The 17,901-nt window shown below is 50.1% G+C and overlaps 1 protein-coding gene across 1 annotated transcript in view; it reads right to left on the reverse strand.

The window, feature by feature from the left end:
• The window catches only part of lrp12 (low density lipoprotein receptor-related protein 12), an 84,548-nt gene extending 68,695 nt beyond the window's left edge, over positions 1–15,853 (reverse strand). Inside the window, exon 1 of the mRNA XM_072467214.1 lies at positions 15,645–15,853. Within this exon, the coding sequence (XP_072323315.1) occupies positions 15,645–15,747 (103 nt within the window). The 5' untranslated portion in view covers positions 15,748–15,853. The remainder of the gene's footprint in view (positions 1–15,644) is intronic.
• Positions 15,854–17,901: the final 2,048 nt, after the last annotated feature.

The raw sequence follows: 17,901 nt of genomic DNA on the forward strand, positions 1-17,901 counted from the left end.
GCGGGATTCAAAGTTGGTACGGATTGGTAGCTAGGAGTGCCTATCTCGTAGCGAGCGTTGACTTAAGACTTACTGGATATCGGCGGCAGTTGAACCGGTCACGGTCAAGGTTGGTTCGCGTTGCTGAGTGACCCAGTCAAGAAGAACGATTTGAACTTGGGGGCTTAACTTTATAGTCTCCAGGGGCTTCCCGCCTTTCGGGGCGGACCCTGTACCTGGTTCCAGGTGATTGGACTTTGGTCCAATCGCTTGGTTCGATTTCTCCAATACTGAAGCGTTTCCCTGATCGATGGGCGGTCTTGAGGTGTCTGTTAACCTCTTTTGTGTTGGCTCCTGCTGGCGCCGGGGAGTCTGGCTTCGCTTTGTTTGTCCCAAATGTTGCGATTGTTCCCGGGGATCGCTTATTAGTATGTAGATGGCTGCTACATTATTATGCAGATGGCTGCTTGTATCGATGCTGTCTGGGCTTTTGCAGAGTTTAATACACAGTAAACTTGCACCTGCTGGTTTCTGCCTGTGTTGGCTGAATCTCCCTGTAGCCTTTGCTGTTCTCCATTTTACATCGGGAGTTGGCCAACCCAGGTGGTTACACTCCCTCCTTGTGATCCTAACGCGAAGCGTGAAGGATCACATAACTGTTGGTTTTCATTCCCTGACCCGGCGAGCACTCTTCTATGGCCTCTCCACTGACCATAACTATGCAAAACATTTTTTACTGACAATTCTGAGGGGCGCTATGTCAAACAAGGACATGCATTACAAAACAAGGAAACGGGAACCTCTAACTATCCTTAATATACTACACTCACTCAAACATTTCATCACACTAACTTCCTAAACCATACAAACAAAATCATAGCAGTTTTATACACATTTTCTGGCTTGGCAGTCCGGCTCAGGATTGTACAATTGCTCATGAACATTACTTTATTTACAACAAATCGCAGACGAATGCTCTTTATTATAGATCGCGGGTGTTGGGGGTCTGGTCGTATCCGAAAATAGGGGATCTTATCCTATATACCGGGGTGCGAGCGCGGTAGGCTCTCCTTCTCCATTTTCTCAGACCAATAGTCTGCACGATGCAGCAGAGTATCGCCAATACCAATAGGGATTCTATCACGTAGGACAGGAACTACAAGGTTATAAACCTGTCACACCAAGATGGTGTGGTGTCGCTTGTGGCTGGGCTCTGGGTACTGTGGGGAAGTGAATCATTCACGGCTGGGGGAGTTGAGGTCAGGGGGTTCGCGTTCGCGCGCAACCAAATGCCCATTAGGGTGATGAGCCACGCGGAGGATGTCCTCATGGTTCTTCTTCTTTCACTTCTCTTCTCTTCTCTGGTCCTGGAGCTTCTGGAATTCTGTGTGATCAAGCATAGTGTCTGTTACTATCTTGGTTTAATATCTCATACAATAGCCTGTCTGTCCTTTAGTGCCAATTACTCCCTTTATAATTGGTCACTATGTGTGACTCCCTCATGTTTTTTTCAAAAACCGAATTTCAGGACAAGACATACTTACAAATACTGAACCAGTGCGAGCCGTCTCGCAGACTGTGCGGTTTACCATCCAAATGTTTGAGAATATAAATAGCAGAGGATTGGCAACCTAAGGGTTACCTGAAAACAAACAAAACGTTTTGAACAAAACTTTGCTGAAATGAGGTGCGTATGGGCCGCGACGGGTACGATTTGGATGGAGTCCCTGGGTAGGACGGCGACCAATGCCGTGTGTGCCCTACCCGAGCGTAGCTGACCAGAGGGGGGTTCCCAGGAAGGGCGGGTCCCAATGCCGTTTCTCCACTGCCTGAGCAACCGACAAGAACGGGCAAGAAATATCGTCATCGTGGGAGGGCTGCCGTAGTGGTTCTTCCCTCGAACCAGAAGGGCAGTTATGAACGGGGGTCTGTGTTTCCATCGACAGATGAGTTCCTCTGAACTGGCGTCTGGGACATTAACAAGTCTCTACGGACAAACTAGTTCCGCTGAACTAGTGTCTGGCCAAACTAGTTTCTCTGACAGCCAGTGGGCGTCAGACCGGTGGTGGCGTGGGGCCGTGGAAAAAAATTTTTTTCCGGTCTCACATGCAACATTTAACAGTACAAGTACAAACAACATCAAACATGCTGCAGGTTCCATCAGAAAGGACACCGTTTTCTCCCAAGCAGTTCCTTTTAAAACATCATCTGAACACCTCAGTTATCGGTTGCGAATAGGGTCGCAAAGGGGTTCTCGCTTTGGGAGTCAGACTCCAAGTCGTCATCTTCTCCCGGATGCCAAACTCTCGAGTGTATCAGGGCTGATAGGTCTGCATGGTGTTGGGGTCGCTCACGTCATTCCGGATGAGTCTGTACGAATTATCTCTGTGCCAATAGGTGGTGTCTAGTTCTGTGGGGACGGAATGGGGGTCGTCATTGTAGGTCGGTGGTGGGGTTTGTTTAGGAAAGTGATCGTGAAGGGATCACTCGAATCGTGGTCAGATTCGCTGGGTGTGGGTCCTGTTGCATGGGGATAGTAGGGAGGCGTGCTGTGGCTACTGTCCGAGTCACAGTCGCTGTCGCTGCTGCTGCAGTCTGTGGGCGTTCCGGGGCGGAGTGTATATTTCGGGGGTGGAGTCGAGGTCGCGTCCGTGGCTGGGCTGGACGTGTTGGGGGAGAGTAGGGTTATGTTGGCTGTGGGCGGGGCGTGGTCTGCTGCGTCGAGCATGACGTGATGTGCGTGGTTAGACCGTGGTTAACATGGAACCACGCAGTCTTTCTATTGGGGTACTTTATTTTGTAGGGCTTACTTTGTCAGCAATGGAGTACGGACCCGAATACTTTGGTGACAGGAATGTGCTGGGGTTGTATACGGAGAGCATGACTTGCTGTCCTACACTGAACTCAGTCGCATGCACTGTCTTATCGAAACAGGCCTTGCTCTGTTTCTTTCTTGTGCCCAATTTCACTGCGGCTGCTGGCTGAGCCGTTTTAACATTCTCCACTAATTGTTTGACTGCGATCTCGTGTGTGAGGGCCATCACTTCGGGGCTGGTCAAGTCTAAGCCTAATAAAAATTCTGGGCCTTTCATGGGGCGTCCGGTCATGAGGGTGTGTGGGGTGTAACCTGTGGATGTGGAAACCATATTTCGCAAAAACATCAGCGCAAAAGGGAAGACTGAGTCCCAAGTGGTGCTGTTTTGCTGGACCATTTTACTGAGGGTTGATTTTAGGGTCCGATTCATGCGCTCCACGATACCACTCGACTGGGGGTGGTATGCAATGTGGAATTTTTGGGTAATGCCAAATATCGTGAGGACGTTCTTCATGACACGTCCCGTAAAATGGGAACCTTGGTCGGATTCAATGCTGCGGCGGAGTCCCCATCTCGTAAAGATGTGGTGGGTTAGGATCTTGGCTGTGGTCTTTGCCGTGTTTGTTCTGGATGGGAATGCTCCCACCCATTTTGTAAACGTGTCTATCACCACGAGTACATATTTATAACCATTCGTGCAAGGGGGCGATGGTCCTATAAAATCAATCTGGAGGTTAGTCCAGGGGCCATTAACGGGTCGGGTGTGACTGAGCTGAGCCTTCTTGGCATATCTGTCCGGGTTGTTCTGGGCACAGATAAGGCAATTCTCAACATAGTGATTTACATCGTCCTTTAAACTCCGCCACCAGCAGAGCTGCCTGAGGTGGGCTGTAGTGGGATCGATTCCCTGATGTCCATGACCATCATTGAATAAACAAATCAGTTGATTCCTGTCCTGTTCAGGAACCACATAAAGGGTCATGTGTGGTCAGAGCATTTTTAAACCTCTCATAGGGGGCTGGATAGTTTCCTTTCAAAATCTCCCTGAGGTTGCTGTCCTGTTTCTGGGCCTGCACAAAATCCTCGATATCAGTCTGCGAGACCTGAACTGCATTCACTGGTGCGCTTTCGGGGGGTGTCCAAAAATATCCATGCCTGGAACCTGCTTTAGCCAGTGCGTCGGCTTTTACATTTCCAGGGGTGGGGGAGGAACGATGATGACTACAAACTTTGACTATACCAAAAGTCCTGTTCTGTGCTCTCTCTAAAATGTGACAGAGCAGTGGGGCTGAAGGGAGGGGTTTTCCGTCTGCGGAAACAAATCCTCTTGCTTTCCACAGGGGTAGGAACTCTGTAAGGCTGTTGCAGACATAGAGGCTGTCCGAGTATATGTCTGCTGGGCTGGGGAAGGAATCTGGGTGCTCCACTATGTATGCGATGGCCGCAAGTTCTGCTGCCTGCGCGCCTAAGTGTCCTGGAAGTTTTATTGCTATTTCTTCTAGGGTGCGTCCTCGACGTAAATACCGCATCCTGTTATGCGCTTCCCTTCTAATATTGTGGAAGATCCATCCACATATATCTTTATGGGTTCGCACGTGACTGTGTGCTTGGGGCTCTGGGGTGAACTACCTATCTTTCTGGGGGTGGTTTTAGCAATAAAGAGACCTGTGTTGTGGTGTGGAGATATCATTTCACATTCATGGGGGGTTCCGGGGTACTGTAAGTTGTCGGCTAAAAAAGTGTGGGTCTATGTCCTTTTAACAGTGATGCCCCGTCCCTGCAAAAGAAGGGTCCATCTAGCTGCTCTTATCTGACTAACTGGACCGTCCTTGAGGTGTCCGTCCAGTAAAAGTTGGGTGGGGGTGTGTTCTGTGAGGATTGTGATAGGGTTCAGTCTGGTTATGTACGAAAAATACTGTACTGCCCAGAATACGGTGAGCAGATGCCTTTCACAGGCTGAAAATTCCTGCTCCACAGCATCTAAAACTCTGGAGGCGTAAGCCACGGGCCTTAACTGTTCGTGCCGTTCCTGAAGGAGCACGGCCGAAAGGGTGCGGTCTGTGCTTGCTACCTCTATCGCATAGAGGGAAAGCGGGTCTGGAACTTGTAGTGCGGGGGCTGCTAGGAGTGCTTGTTTCAAAGAGTCCACAGCATCCGTATGCTGCGGAAGCCATTCTCAGGGGGCTCCTTTCTTTAGGAGGTCTGAGAGGGGTGCTGCCTTGTTGGCGAAACAGTCAATGTGGTTTCGGCAGTAGCCAACCAGTCCTAAAAACGACCGGAGGGCTGAAACGTTCTGGGGAAGGGGCAATTTAGCAATCGAGTCAATCCTTTTGTGCTCAATCTCACGTTTACCATGTGTGATAATTGTACCCAAATATATCACCTTATTTTCCAGAATCTGGGCCTTTTTGGGGTTAACTTTACATCCAATTGCTTGTAGGAGTTCCAGGAGTTCGGACAGAAGCTCAATGTGCTCTTTCTTGGTGTCTGTCTGCAGTAGTAGGTCGTCTACGTACTGGACCAGACATTCGGGGCGAGAACATTTGGCTAAACCATTTGCCAGCCGTCGGTGGAAAATGGAGGGGGTGTTGTGGAATCCTTGTGGAAGGCATGTCCACGTGTACTGCTGATTTTTAAAGGTGAAGGCAAATTTGTACTGGCACGCCTTAGCCAATGGAATGGACCAGAATCCATTACTGATGTTCAAAACCGTAAAGTATCAGGAATTGAGTCCCTGCTTGAGCTTGGTCTCGGGACTTGTGGCTACTGTGGGGGCTGCTGCGGGGGTGATTTTGTTGAGTTCCCGGTAATCGATGGTCAGTCGCCATGATCCATCGGGCTTTCTCACTGGCCAAATCGGGGCATTATTAGTGGAGGCTACTGATCCAAGTACGCCCTGTTTTAATAAGCTTTCGATTACTTTTGCGATTTCTCCCTCTGCCTCTTGGGGAAACCCATACTGTTTTTGGCGCCTAGGGTCAGGTCCTGTGATTTGTACTGAACCAGTCATCTGGCCACAGTCGTGTTTGTGGGTCGCGAATGCTGTCCTGTTCCTTTGTAAAACTGCCCTAAACTGCTTGTCCATGCTAATTGTCGTCGGGTTAAACCAAAATTCGCCGACTGCGCTGATTTTGTTGGCGTATTCACCTATTGTGAGCGTTGCGGGGGCTCTTGCAGACTTTGCCATTTTCCAGATACATTGGTTGACTGGGTCAAATGAAAGATTGTGGGAATTCATAAAGTCTATGCCCAAAATGTGTTCTGCTGTGTGGGGCAGAGCGACTAAAACTATGGAGTGCTTGGTGGTGATGTTGCCGATTTGAATGGGTACAGGGGCTGTGATGTGTCCCTGCTTTGAGTGGCCTGTAAAGCCGCTGAGGGTGATAAGAACATAAGAACTAGGAGCTGGAGTAGTCCATCTGGCCTCTCGAGCCTGCTCAGCCATTCAATAAGATCATGGCTGATCTTTTGTGGACTCAGCTCCACTTTCCAGCCCAAACACCATAACCCTTAATCCCTTTATTCTTCAAAAAACTATCTATCTTTATCTTAAAATCATTTAATGAAGGAGCCTCTACTGCTTCACTGGGCAAGGAATTCCATAGATTCACAACCCTTTGGGTGAAGAAGTTCCTCCTAAACTCAGTCCTAAATCTACTTTCCCTTATTTTGAGGCTATGCCCCCTAGTTCTGCTTTCACCCGCCAGTGGAAACAACCTGCCCGCATCTATCCTATCTATTCCCTTCATAATCTTATATGTTTCTATAAGATCCCCCCTCATCCTTCTAAATTCCAACGAGTACAGTCCCAGTCTACTCAACCTCTCCTCGTAATCCAACCCCTTCAGCTCTGGGATTAACCTAGTGAATCTCCTCTGCACACCCTCCAGTGCCAGTACATCCTTTCTCAAGTAAGGACACCAAAACTGAACACAATACTCCAGGTGTGGCCTCACTAACACCTTATACAATTGCAGCAGAACCTCCCTAGTCTTAAACTCCATCCCTCTAGCAATGAAGGACAAAATTCCATTTGTCTTCTTAATCACCTGTTGCACCTGTAAACCAACTTTTTGCGACTCATGCACTAGCACACCCAGGTCTCTCTGCACAGCAGCATGTTTTAATATTTTATCATTTAAATAATAATCCCTTTTGCTGTTATTCCTACCAAAATGGATAACCTCACATTTGTCAACATTGTATTCCATCTGCCAGACCCTAGCCCATTCACTTAGCCTATCCAAATCCCTCTGCAGACGTCCAGTATCCTCTGCACTTTTTGCTTTACCACTTATCTTAGTGTCGTCTGCAAACTTGGACAGATTGCCCTTGGTCCCCAACTCCAAATCATCTATGTAAATTGTGAACAATTGTGGGCCCAACACTGATCCCTGAGCGACACCACTAGCTACTGATTGCCAACCAGAGAAACACCCATTAATCCCCACTCTTTGCTTTCTATTAATTAACCAATCCTCTATCCATGCTACTACTTTCGCCTTAATGCCATGCATCTTTATCTTATGCAGCAACCTTTTGTGTGGCACCTTGTCAAAGGCTTTCTGGAAATCCAGATATACCACATCCATTGGCTCCCCGTTATCTACCGCACTGTTAATGTCCTCAAAAAATTCTACTAAATTAGTTAGGCACGACCTGCCCTTTATGAACCCATGCTGCGTCTGCCCAATGGGACAATTTCCATCCAGATGCCTTGCTATTTCTTCCTTGATGATAGATTCCAGCATCTTCCCTACTACCGAAGTTAAGCTCACTGGCCTATAATTACCCGCTTTCTGCCTACCTCCTTTTTTAAACAGTGGTGTCACGTTTGCTAATTTCCAATCCGCCGGGACCACCCCAGAGTCTAGTGAATTTTGGTAAATTATCATTAGTGCATTTGCAATTTCCCTAGCCATCTCTTTTAGCACTCTGGGATGCATTCCATCAGGTCCAGGAGACTTGTCTACCTTTAGCCCCATTAGCTTGCCCATCACTACCTCCTTGGTGATAACAATCCTCTCAAGGTCCTCACTGGTCATAGCCTCATTTCCATCAGTCACTGGCATGTTATTTGTGTCTTCCACTGTGAAGACCGACCCAAAAAACCTGTTCGGTTCCTCAGCCAGTGGCTGTAGATAGTGGCTGTAGTGGGCTGTCGTGGGCCACGTGTCCTTTTGGAACATGGTGGAGGAATTTATTGTGGTGCGGGACCCTCCTGTGTCCCAGAGAAACTCGATGGGCTGTCCCTGTATTTTCGCTGCGACTACCGGTTGTCCGGACCTATCCCAAAGGGTGTCGCAGACCCAACTGGGGGAGCCCGAACACAGTCAGTCCGTTCGTTCAGGTCCGTCTGATCTGAACGGGTGCTCACACTATGTATGGGCTCTGTCTTATTCTTACTTAGAGTGCCCATCTGCTGGGCTCTCTGTGGGTTTCGTGGGGCATTGCATTCCCTTGCAAAGTGTCCCAACTGTCCACAGTTCTAACACTCCTGTGACTTTTGTGGGGGGGCTGTTCTTTCCTTCATTTACCCATGCGGGGTTCTGGCGTGTTTTAATGGCTTGTATGTCTGCTTCTGTCTGCTTTTCTTTGGGATTTTTAACTGCGGGTTTGCTTTGTACAGACTGCTCCCAGGCACGGGACAATCTTTTTACGACCCATTTCTCGTTATGAGCCTCCTCTGAGGGATTATAATTCGCGCAAGCTTTTTGTCCTGTTTCTGTGGCATGGGAGATAAGGGTGCGGGTCCATTTGGCCATGTTGTCTGGGGACAAATGGGCGCGGTCTAGGTCTCCAAAAACTGCTGCAAAGTGGATCCACAGGTGTCCAGCAAACGCTGTGGGGTGCTCGGATTTCTTTTGCCTGCATTTATTGAGGCCATCTACGGGGTCACCCCGGTTATACCCAATCGTGTCTAGGACCGCGGTATACATTTCTGCAAGGGTGCCTCCTCCTACATTCTGTGGGTTGGGAAGGGCTGCTACGACCGAAGGGTCTAGACTCAAAACTGTGAGCTTTACATGCTCTCGCTCATCCAGGCCGTACATGGTCGCGTACTGCTTTACTCTGCCAAAGAAGTGGTGGGGGTCTGAGGTGGGGAGGAATGGTGTGATTTTCTCGCACGCATCCCGTAATTGGGTCACTGTTAAGGGGGTGGTGTACAGAAATTCCGTATCGTCCGATGTGGCTGTGCGGTGGGTGGTTACTGGGTTCACTGGAGCCTGCACTATCTGCTCTGTGGTTGGTTGGGTTTTTTTCCTTTGGGGCTTTCCCTGCACACATGTTCCCTGAACATATCTCTGCACTGTCTCATTTAACTCTTCCCAATCAGGGCCGTCTTCCTCATCTAATTTTGCTCCAAAGATTTCCTGGAATCATTTTTGAACTGAAAGCAGAGATTGCAGCTCTGCAATCTGCTTCTGGCACTTTGCGTGGTCTAATGAGCTTTGTCTTTGCTCCGTGGTGGCAGCATGGAGTGCTCTTAATGCTGCCTTCAGGTCACGACACTGCCTCTGCAATGCTTCTGCCTGCTTCTCGGTTTCTTCTCGTACCAGGACTGACTGCACGTTGCGTGTCCTGATAGGCCTTTTCATACTGGGACTGGAAGCTGCTTAAGTGCGCCAGACAAGACTGGTGTGCTCTCTTAACATCATCCACCTCTCCGTCTTTTGCTGCCAACTTCCTCCTTAGCTCTAAGTTCCCTCTTTCTACCTCACTAACATCGACCTTGCTCATTCGATGTATGCCTTCCATCTCCAACAACCTCCTCTGTGCCTCGCAATTGTGCCAAGCAGGACACGATTGCCATCGGCTTGCGAGCTTTCCCTAAGCTCTTCTTGTGAATCTCGCTCAGGTTCTCCCACCAAGTATGTCCTATACTCCCGGGGCCTGTTTCCTCGTTGCTACAGAATTTGCTCCAAAGGGGCCATCCTTTCCCTTTGAGGTACTTCCCGATTTCTTCCTCCCATATGGTACATTGTCCTACTCTACTGCTGCTGTTCGCTGCGACCACAAATTCCTCTGGGTTCATGAGGCGTTGCATTGCCTGCATTGCCATCTTTCTTATCTGAATGCTTCTTTTAAATTTGGAACAGGGGGACTAAGGCGGTGCTGTAAATACGGGTACAGCTGTCGCTAATTTCCAAAATACAAACTGCTGACAGTTTTGTCGCAACAAAAAATCTATCAGTTTACCTTATCACCCTGTTAATTACGCATGCATACACACACTTCCAAATTATGAGGATTGATCAGAAATGCTTGAACACTTGTGGTTTTCTTGCTGGTTTAGCACACTGGGCTAAATCGCTGGCTTTTAAAGCAGACCAAGGCAGGCCAGCAGCACGGTTCAATTCCCGTACCAGCCTCCCCGAACAGGCGCCGGAATGTGGCAACTAGGGGCTTTTCACAGTAACTTCATTGAAGCCTACTTGTGACAATAAGTGATTTTCATTTCATTTCATTTCGTCTCTAATTCAAATTTTTGGGTTCTCCCAGAGTGGTTAAGCCACTTCTAGTTCGGGTCCGATCAGATGTCGCCAGTAATATGTTGCTAACTTTTGGTTGGTTCAATTGGCACTGTTTTATAATCTTTGCTCTCGAGTCGCCAGGTATCTTTGTGATACCACCACGAGGTTCAAGTTCAAGTACTGATCAATAACTCAATACACCGATTAGTAAGATTCAAATCAAAGCACATTTATTATACACAGTAATCGCTACTCATGCACAAATTCTACGTCTAAGCTACTTCTACGACTAATAGGCCTATACTTAGCTTCGGACTGGCCCACCAGGTCAGGGGAACAAATGGCCTTTTGTTCGGGTTCGGAGTCTGCGGGATTCAAAGTTGGTACGGATTGGTAGCTAGGAGCGCCTATCTCGTAGCGAGCGTTGACTTAAGACTTACTGGATATCGGCGGCAGTTGAACCGGTCACGGTCAAGGTTGGTTCGCGTTGCTGAGTGACCCAGTCAAGAAGAACGATTTGAACTTGGGGGCTTAACTTTATAGTCTCCAGGGGCTTCCCGCCTTTCGGGGCGGACCCTGTACCTGGTTCCAGGTGATTGGACTTTGGTCCAATCGCTTGGTTCGATTTCTCCAATACTGAAGCGTTTCCCTGATCGATGGGCGGTCTTGAGGTGTCTGTTAACCTCTTTTGTGTTGGCTCCTGCTGGCGCCGGGGAGTCTGGCTTCGCTTTGTTTGTCCCAAATGTTGCGATTGTTCCCGGGGATCGCTTATTAGTATGTAGATGGCTGCTACATTATTATGCAGATGGCTGCTTGTATCGATGCTGTCTGGGCTTTTGCAGAGTTTAATACACAGTAAATTTGCACCTGCTGGTTTCTGCCTGTGTTGGCTGAATTTCCCTGCAGCCTTTGCTGTTCTCCATTTTACATCAGGAGTTGGCCAACCCAGGTGGCTACACTACCCACGAGTACCCAAGAACAACCCATCTCAGCATCCTCCCAAGATTTCCAACATTTGATTCCAGCCTTCAGCTAATTCAATTCACTTCCTGCTTTGTCAAAAAACTGCTGAGTATTGTGGATATGGCCAACGCTATAGGCCCTGACAACATCGGAGCGGCAGTACTGAAGGCTTGTAGCTCCAGAACTAGCAGTGTCTCGGACAAAGCTGTTCCAGTATAGCTACAATGCTTACTTACATCTACCCAGCAAAGTGTAAAATTGTCCAAGTATGCTCTGTCCACTAAGCAGGACAAATCCAATCCAGCCAATCACCACACCCATCAACCTAATCACTCTCAATCAATCATAATATGAAGTGTCACCACTCTTACCAATGATCATGTTCAATTCTGCAAGGACACTCAGCTCCAGATCTCATTACGGATGCCAGAGGTAAGATGGGAGTGACAGGCCTTGACATCAAGGTAGCATTTGACCCAGTATGACATTAAGGTGGCCTAGTACAGTTAAAGTCAATGGAGATCACAGAAGAAACGGTTTACTGATTGGAGTCTTTGAAGGAAAATGATTGTGGTGCTTGGAAGCCAATCAATTCAGTACCAGGGCAGTGTTGCAGGAGTTCCACAGGGCAATGATTTTGACCCATCTTCAGCTATTTCATCAGTGACCTTACATCCATGAAGGTCAGAAGTGGGAATGTTCATTGACAATTGTACACTGTTCAATGTCATTCACAATTTCTCAAATACTGTAGCATTTCATACCTACTTGCAACTATACAATGTGGGCCAATAAATGGGAAGTAACATTGTGACACACAATTGCCAAGCAAACATCATCTCGAACAAGAGCGATTCTAACCACCTCCTTTTCACATTCAATGGTGCTACCATCGCTGAAAGATCCACCAGCTGTTGGGGGCTGGCAGTGACCATAAACCGAAATGGACCAGCCATATAAATACCGAGCCTACAAGAGCAGGTCAAAGGCTGGGTAACCTCTGGACAGCAAGTCACTCCCAGACTTCCCAAAGCCTTTTCACCATCTATATAAGCTACAAATTAGGACTGTGAATGCCCGGAATATTGTCCGAACTACATTCATCACGAAGTTCAATTCCATTCAGGCCAAAGCAAAATACTCGATTGAAACCCCACTTGCCACTTTAAACATTCATTCCTGGTACACAGTGGCCATAGTGTATACCAACGACAGGATTCACTGCAGCAACTTGCCAAGGCGTCTTTGACAGGACTTTCCAATCTCCTGACCTCTGCCACCGAGAACATCAAGGGCAGCAGGCACATGGGAACACTGGCAAGTTCCTCTCCAAGTTACACACAATATATTGTCATTCCTTCGTCACTGATCAGTTTGAACTCCCCATCTAAAAGCTCTACACCACATGGTCTACAGGATTCAAGGAGCCGATCACCACCATCTAATGGGCAATTAGGGATGGGAAATTAAATGCTGCCCTTGCTAGTGAACATAGAAGACAATGCTTGGATGGTACACACATTAATTAAAGTCTTTGCCTAGGGTCTATTATGTGAAACATATGTCATTTTCCTTCTATTTCAATAACATTGTCATTAACACATAGCATCACCCAGTACAAAAATCAGCAAGTCCTTTTAAAAATGTGATATTCTTAATTCCATTCCCTGGGTTAAAAGGCACAATATATAAAAATCATTTCCCTCCAAATGCACAACACAATAAAATCCGAAGTGAGCCTGGATATGGGCAGTCTCCCATGACATTTGCTAATGTATACCGAATTAGTGTGGAAATCTGCCGTGATTCATAACTCCTGGAAAATGAGTCAACTTAAATAGTGAGTATGATGCACTCCACGTCAACTGTTTTTAGCAACAGAGTACAACCTTTTGACTTCCAGCAGATTGCTTCAAGCTGCAATCATCTAATCCTAATGAAAGGACAAGCAGATCACTTGGGTGCAATCTAACTAACCCCCTCCCCCCATGACATTTCTTGCTGTACTTCATCTGCAGCCACTCCAACTGGATCATCTGCTGTGGTTAAGTGCTCACTCAGCAAGATTAAAATGAAATCAGTCTGCAAAGAATCAAAATTTAAAACGGCTGCAAAGCAGGGTTTGGGTTTAGAAAACAATAGACGCCGTGATAACTAATTTCAACTGTGGAAATATTTATTACAGTGAATGTCTGCTCCAATTGTTAAATAGTTATCAGGTGGACATTTTCTCAGCCTGACTATATTAGAAATTTGGGGCAGCACGGTAGCATTGTGGATAGCACAATTGCTTCACAGCTCCAGGGTCCCCGGTTCGATTCCGGCTTGGGTCACTGTCTGTGCGGAGTCTGCACATCCTCCCCGTGTGTGCGTGGGTTTCCTCCGGGTGCTCCGGTTTCCTCCCACAGTCCAAAGATGTGCAGGTTAGGTGGATTGGCCATGATAAATTGCCCTTAGTATCCAAAATTGCCCTTAGTGTTGGGTGGGGTTACTGGGTTGTGGGGATAGGGTGGAGGTGTTGACCTTGGGTGGGGTGCGCTTTCCAAGAGCCGGTGCAGACTCGATGGGCCGAATGGCCTCCTTCTGCACTGTACATTCTATGAATGATCACGTAGCAAAATATCAGTATCAATCAACTGCTAATATAATTTGCAAGTAGCCCATTTGGTTGTTAAAATAAATTATCCCTGACAATGATGATTTCCTTTTATACGAGACCATGGTTTTCATTCAAAAACTGCAGTTGCTTAAGGATTTATAAAAATGGTCCCAAAGTGCAAGACAAAGAGTTAAGAGATAATGGAATGAGATGAAAGGCTTGGTCAGAATTTGGACGGGGTTTCGGGAGGGATTCTGGTGTATGGGGCCCAAGTAATTCAATGTTATGGTGATCACATTGGAAAAGCACAATATCAGATTGTGGTGAACCACTGTAATAGGAGATGTAAGGTAGGACCTGCACTACAGGTTCGCCGGTAGCTCCTGCCAGCTGGCTCCGCCCGCGGAGAACTGTATAAATATGTATGACCTCCAGTGCCCTGCCATTTTGCCAGCTGCAGCAGGAGGCCACACATCTGACTGTAATAAAGCCACAGTTGTACCCAACTTTAGTCTTTGTGCAATTGATTGTGCATCACAGATGTCATGACATACCAAACAGCAATGTTGTTATGCTTGAGAATGACAACCGTGAACATATAAAGTTCCCCTATTATGGGAATTATGAAAAACACTTAGCAGTAAAATTATAGGTGCTGTTCACTCAAACTTAGGTTGTGTCAGGAGAGACGGCTTTGAGCCATACAACAGGATGGAGTTGCAGGCGGCTGCAAGACAATATCATTATTAATTTATGACAATTATTTAAACACTTTGTTACATTAAAGCATCCATGAACAGATTATTCATAAACTGAAATTGTACCAACATGGTAAATCTGCTCAGGAGCAATACAAATCACAAAGTTTTCTCATTGTTATTGCAAGGATCACAAGTTACAAGCTTCTAATCAAGAAAACAGAATGATTCAAGCAGTTTGAATGAAAATTCTACACACTTTGTGCTTCTAGAGAATATGCGGTCCCTGGGTCAGGCAGGTAATTTAATATAATCCGGCACATAAATTGTTTCAATATCCCAATGGAATAGTTTGATCTAAACAGCATTAGTCTCCCACATTAAATGAGGGCACACAATGGACAGACACAACTAAGAAATTCCAACAGGAACAAACCTCAAAGAGAAAATACCGTATAAGTTTAATCGACAGTGTTTTTTTTTGGGGGGGGGGGGGGGGGCATGCACATCACCAGATGATGAAATACAGATTCACAATCACAACCCATGGCAGATTCATGATCCCAAACTGCTTCTTAAGGGAGATATCAAGTGTAGGCTGTGTCCCCAATAATAGAAAACAAGTAGGAAGGTAATCTCAGACTAATCAAATAGTGCCTTGTATTTGCATATAGAGCAGGACTGGCAGAGAGACCTTGAAGCAAGTTAATAATAATCGTCAGCTGAGATGCGGGCATCTAGGCATTGGGAGGTGAGAAAACAGCAAGGGATTAAAATTAAAGACCATCGACTATTTGTACTTTTCACATATTGTCACATGAAATTACTGTATTTTTCCCCCTCATTGAAAAACATCAGGCGGCTCCAATCTTTGAAAACTTCAAGTCCCCCTTTATGTGCCCGTGTGTATGTTTACATGTTTGTGCAATCCTCCAGAATAGGGTTTACACTGAGCACAAAATAGAATACCAAAGCCAAGAGACTGATTTGAGCAGCTGGTAAAATAACCCAGTTACAACAGCATCGGTGTCCCCTCTACGTTGAAGAGGACGAAGACAGAACAATGATCTCGCCCTCTCAATGAAAGATAATCAGATGAGAAGCTCAGCACTCACCGGTGAAGGTGAAGAGGAGAAGAAGGATGAGCGTTAATGTCCCAGTCCCCAGAGACGGGCAGGGGGAGAAGAGGATCCTCTGGCCGCGGCGGCTCAGGGCCATAACCAGGGGCCTGCAGACGAGGGAGAGCTTCACAACGGCGCGGCTCCCCTCCGCCCCCCGCACACACACAGCATCACCCCGGCCGGCCGCCAGCAACACCCGCCCGCCCGCACAAAGGCACCGACTGCGGCTCCGGGCCTCTCCTCCCCCCAAACAGCGCACACAGCCCAGAGCCACAGCAGATCCTGCCGCCCCCCCCCCCTCAGGAAACACTCCCCCTCCCCGCCCCCCCCTCAGGAAACACTCCCCCCTCCCCGCCCCCCCCCTCAGGAAACACTCCCCCCTCCCCGCCCCCCCTCAGGAAACACTCCCCCCTCCCCGCCCCCCCTCAGGAAACACTCCCCCCTCCCCGCCCCCCCTCAGGAAACACTCCCCCCTCCCCGCCCCCCTCAGGAAACACTCCCCCCTCCCCGCCCCCCTCAGGAAACACTCCCCGCCCCCCCTCAGGAAACACTCCCCCCTCCCCGCCCCCCCTCAGGAAACACTCCCCCCTCCCCGCCCCCCTCAGGAAACACTCCCCGCCCCCCCTCAGGAAACACTCCCCCCTCCCCGCCCCCCTCAGGAAACACTCCCCCCTCCCCCTCCCCGCCCCCCTCAGGAAACACTCCCCCCTCCCCCCTCCCCGCCCCCCCCTCAGGAAACACTCCCCCCTCCCCGCCCCCCTCAGGAAACACTCCCCCCTCCCCGCCCCCCCTCAGGAAACACTCCCCCCTCCCCGCCCCCCCCATCAGGAAACACTCCCCCCTCCCCGCCCCCTCTCAGGAAACACTCCCCCCTCCCCGCCCCCCTCAGGAAACGCTCCCCCCTCCCCGCCCCCCCTCAGGAAACGCTCCCCCCTCCCCGCCCCCCTCAGGAAACACTCCCCCCTCCCCGCCCCCCTCAGGAAACACTCCCCCCTCCCCGCCCCCCGCCCCCCTCAGGAAACACTCCCCCCTCCCCCCTCCCCGCCCCCCCTCAGGAAACACTCCCCCCTCCCCGCCCCCCTCAGGAAACACTCCACCCTCCCCGCCCCCCCCCTCAGGAAACACTCCCCCCTCCCCGCCCCCCCTCAGGAAACACTCCCCCCTCCCCGCCCCCCCTCAGGAAACACTCCCCCCTCCCCGCCCCCCCTCAGGAAACACTCCCCCCTCCCCGCCCCCTCTCAGGAAACACTCCCCCCTCCCCGCCCCCCCTCAGGAAACACTCCCCGCTCCCCGCCCCCCTCAGGAAACACTCCCCCCTCCCCGCCCCCCTCAGGAAACCCTCCCCCCTCCCCGCCCCCCCCTCAGGAAACACTCCCCTCTCCCCGCCCCCCTCAGGAAACACCCCGCCCCCCCCTCAGGAAACACTCCCCCCTCCCCGCCCCCCTCAGAAAACACTCCCCCCCTCCCCGCCCCCCTCAGGAAACACTCCCCCCTCCCCGCCCCCCCTCAGGAAACACTCCCCCCTCCCCGCCCCCCCTCAGGAAACACTCCCCCCTCCCCGCCCCCCCTCAGGAAACACTCCCCCCTCCCCGCCCCCCCTCAGGAAACACTCCCCCCTCCCCGCCCCCTCTCAGGAAACACTCCCCCCTCCCCGCCCCCCTCTCAGGAAACACTCCCCCCTCCCCGCCCCCCTCAGGAAACACTCCCCCCTCCCCCCTCCCCGCCCCCCCTCAGGAAACACTCCCCCCTCCCCGCCCCCCTCTCAGGAAACACTCCCCCCTCCCCGCCCCCCCCCCTCAGGAAACACTCCCCCCTCCCCGCCCCCCCCTCAGGAAGCACTCCCCCCTCCCCGCCCCCCTCAGGAAACACTCCCCCCTCCCCGCCCCCTCTCAGGAAACACTCCCCCCTCCCCGCCCCCCTCTCAGGAAACACTCCCCCCTCCCTGCCCCCCCCTCAGGAAACACTCCCCCCTCCCCGCCCCCCCTCAGGAAACACTCCCCCCTCCCCGCCCCCCCTCAGGAAACACTCCCCCCTCCCTGCCCCCCCTCAGGAAACACTCCCCCCTCCCCGCCCCCCCCTCAGGAAACACTCCCCCCTCCCTGCCCCCTCTCAGGAAACACTCCCCCCTCTCCGCCCCCCCTCAGGAAACACTCCCCCCTCCCCGCTCCCCTCTCAGGAAACACAGCCCCTCCCCGCCCCCCCCCCTCAGGAAACACTCCCCCCTCCCCGCCCCCCCTCAGGAAACACTCCC

The sequence above is a fragment of the Scyliorhinus torazame genome, chromosome 11 (genome assembly GCF_047496885.1).
Source record: "Scyliorhinus torazame isolate Kashiwa2021f chromosome 11, sScyTor2.1, whole genome shotgun sequence".
Lineage (NCBI taxonomy): Eukaryota > Metazoa > Chordata > Chondrichthyes > Carcharhiniformes > Scyliorhinidae > Scyliorhinus > Scyliorhinus torazame.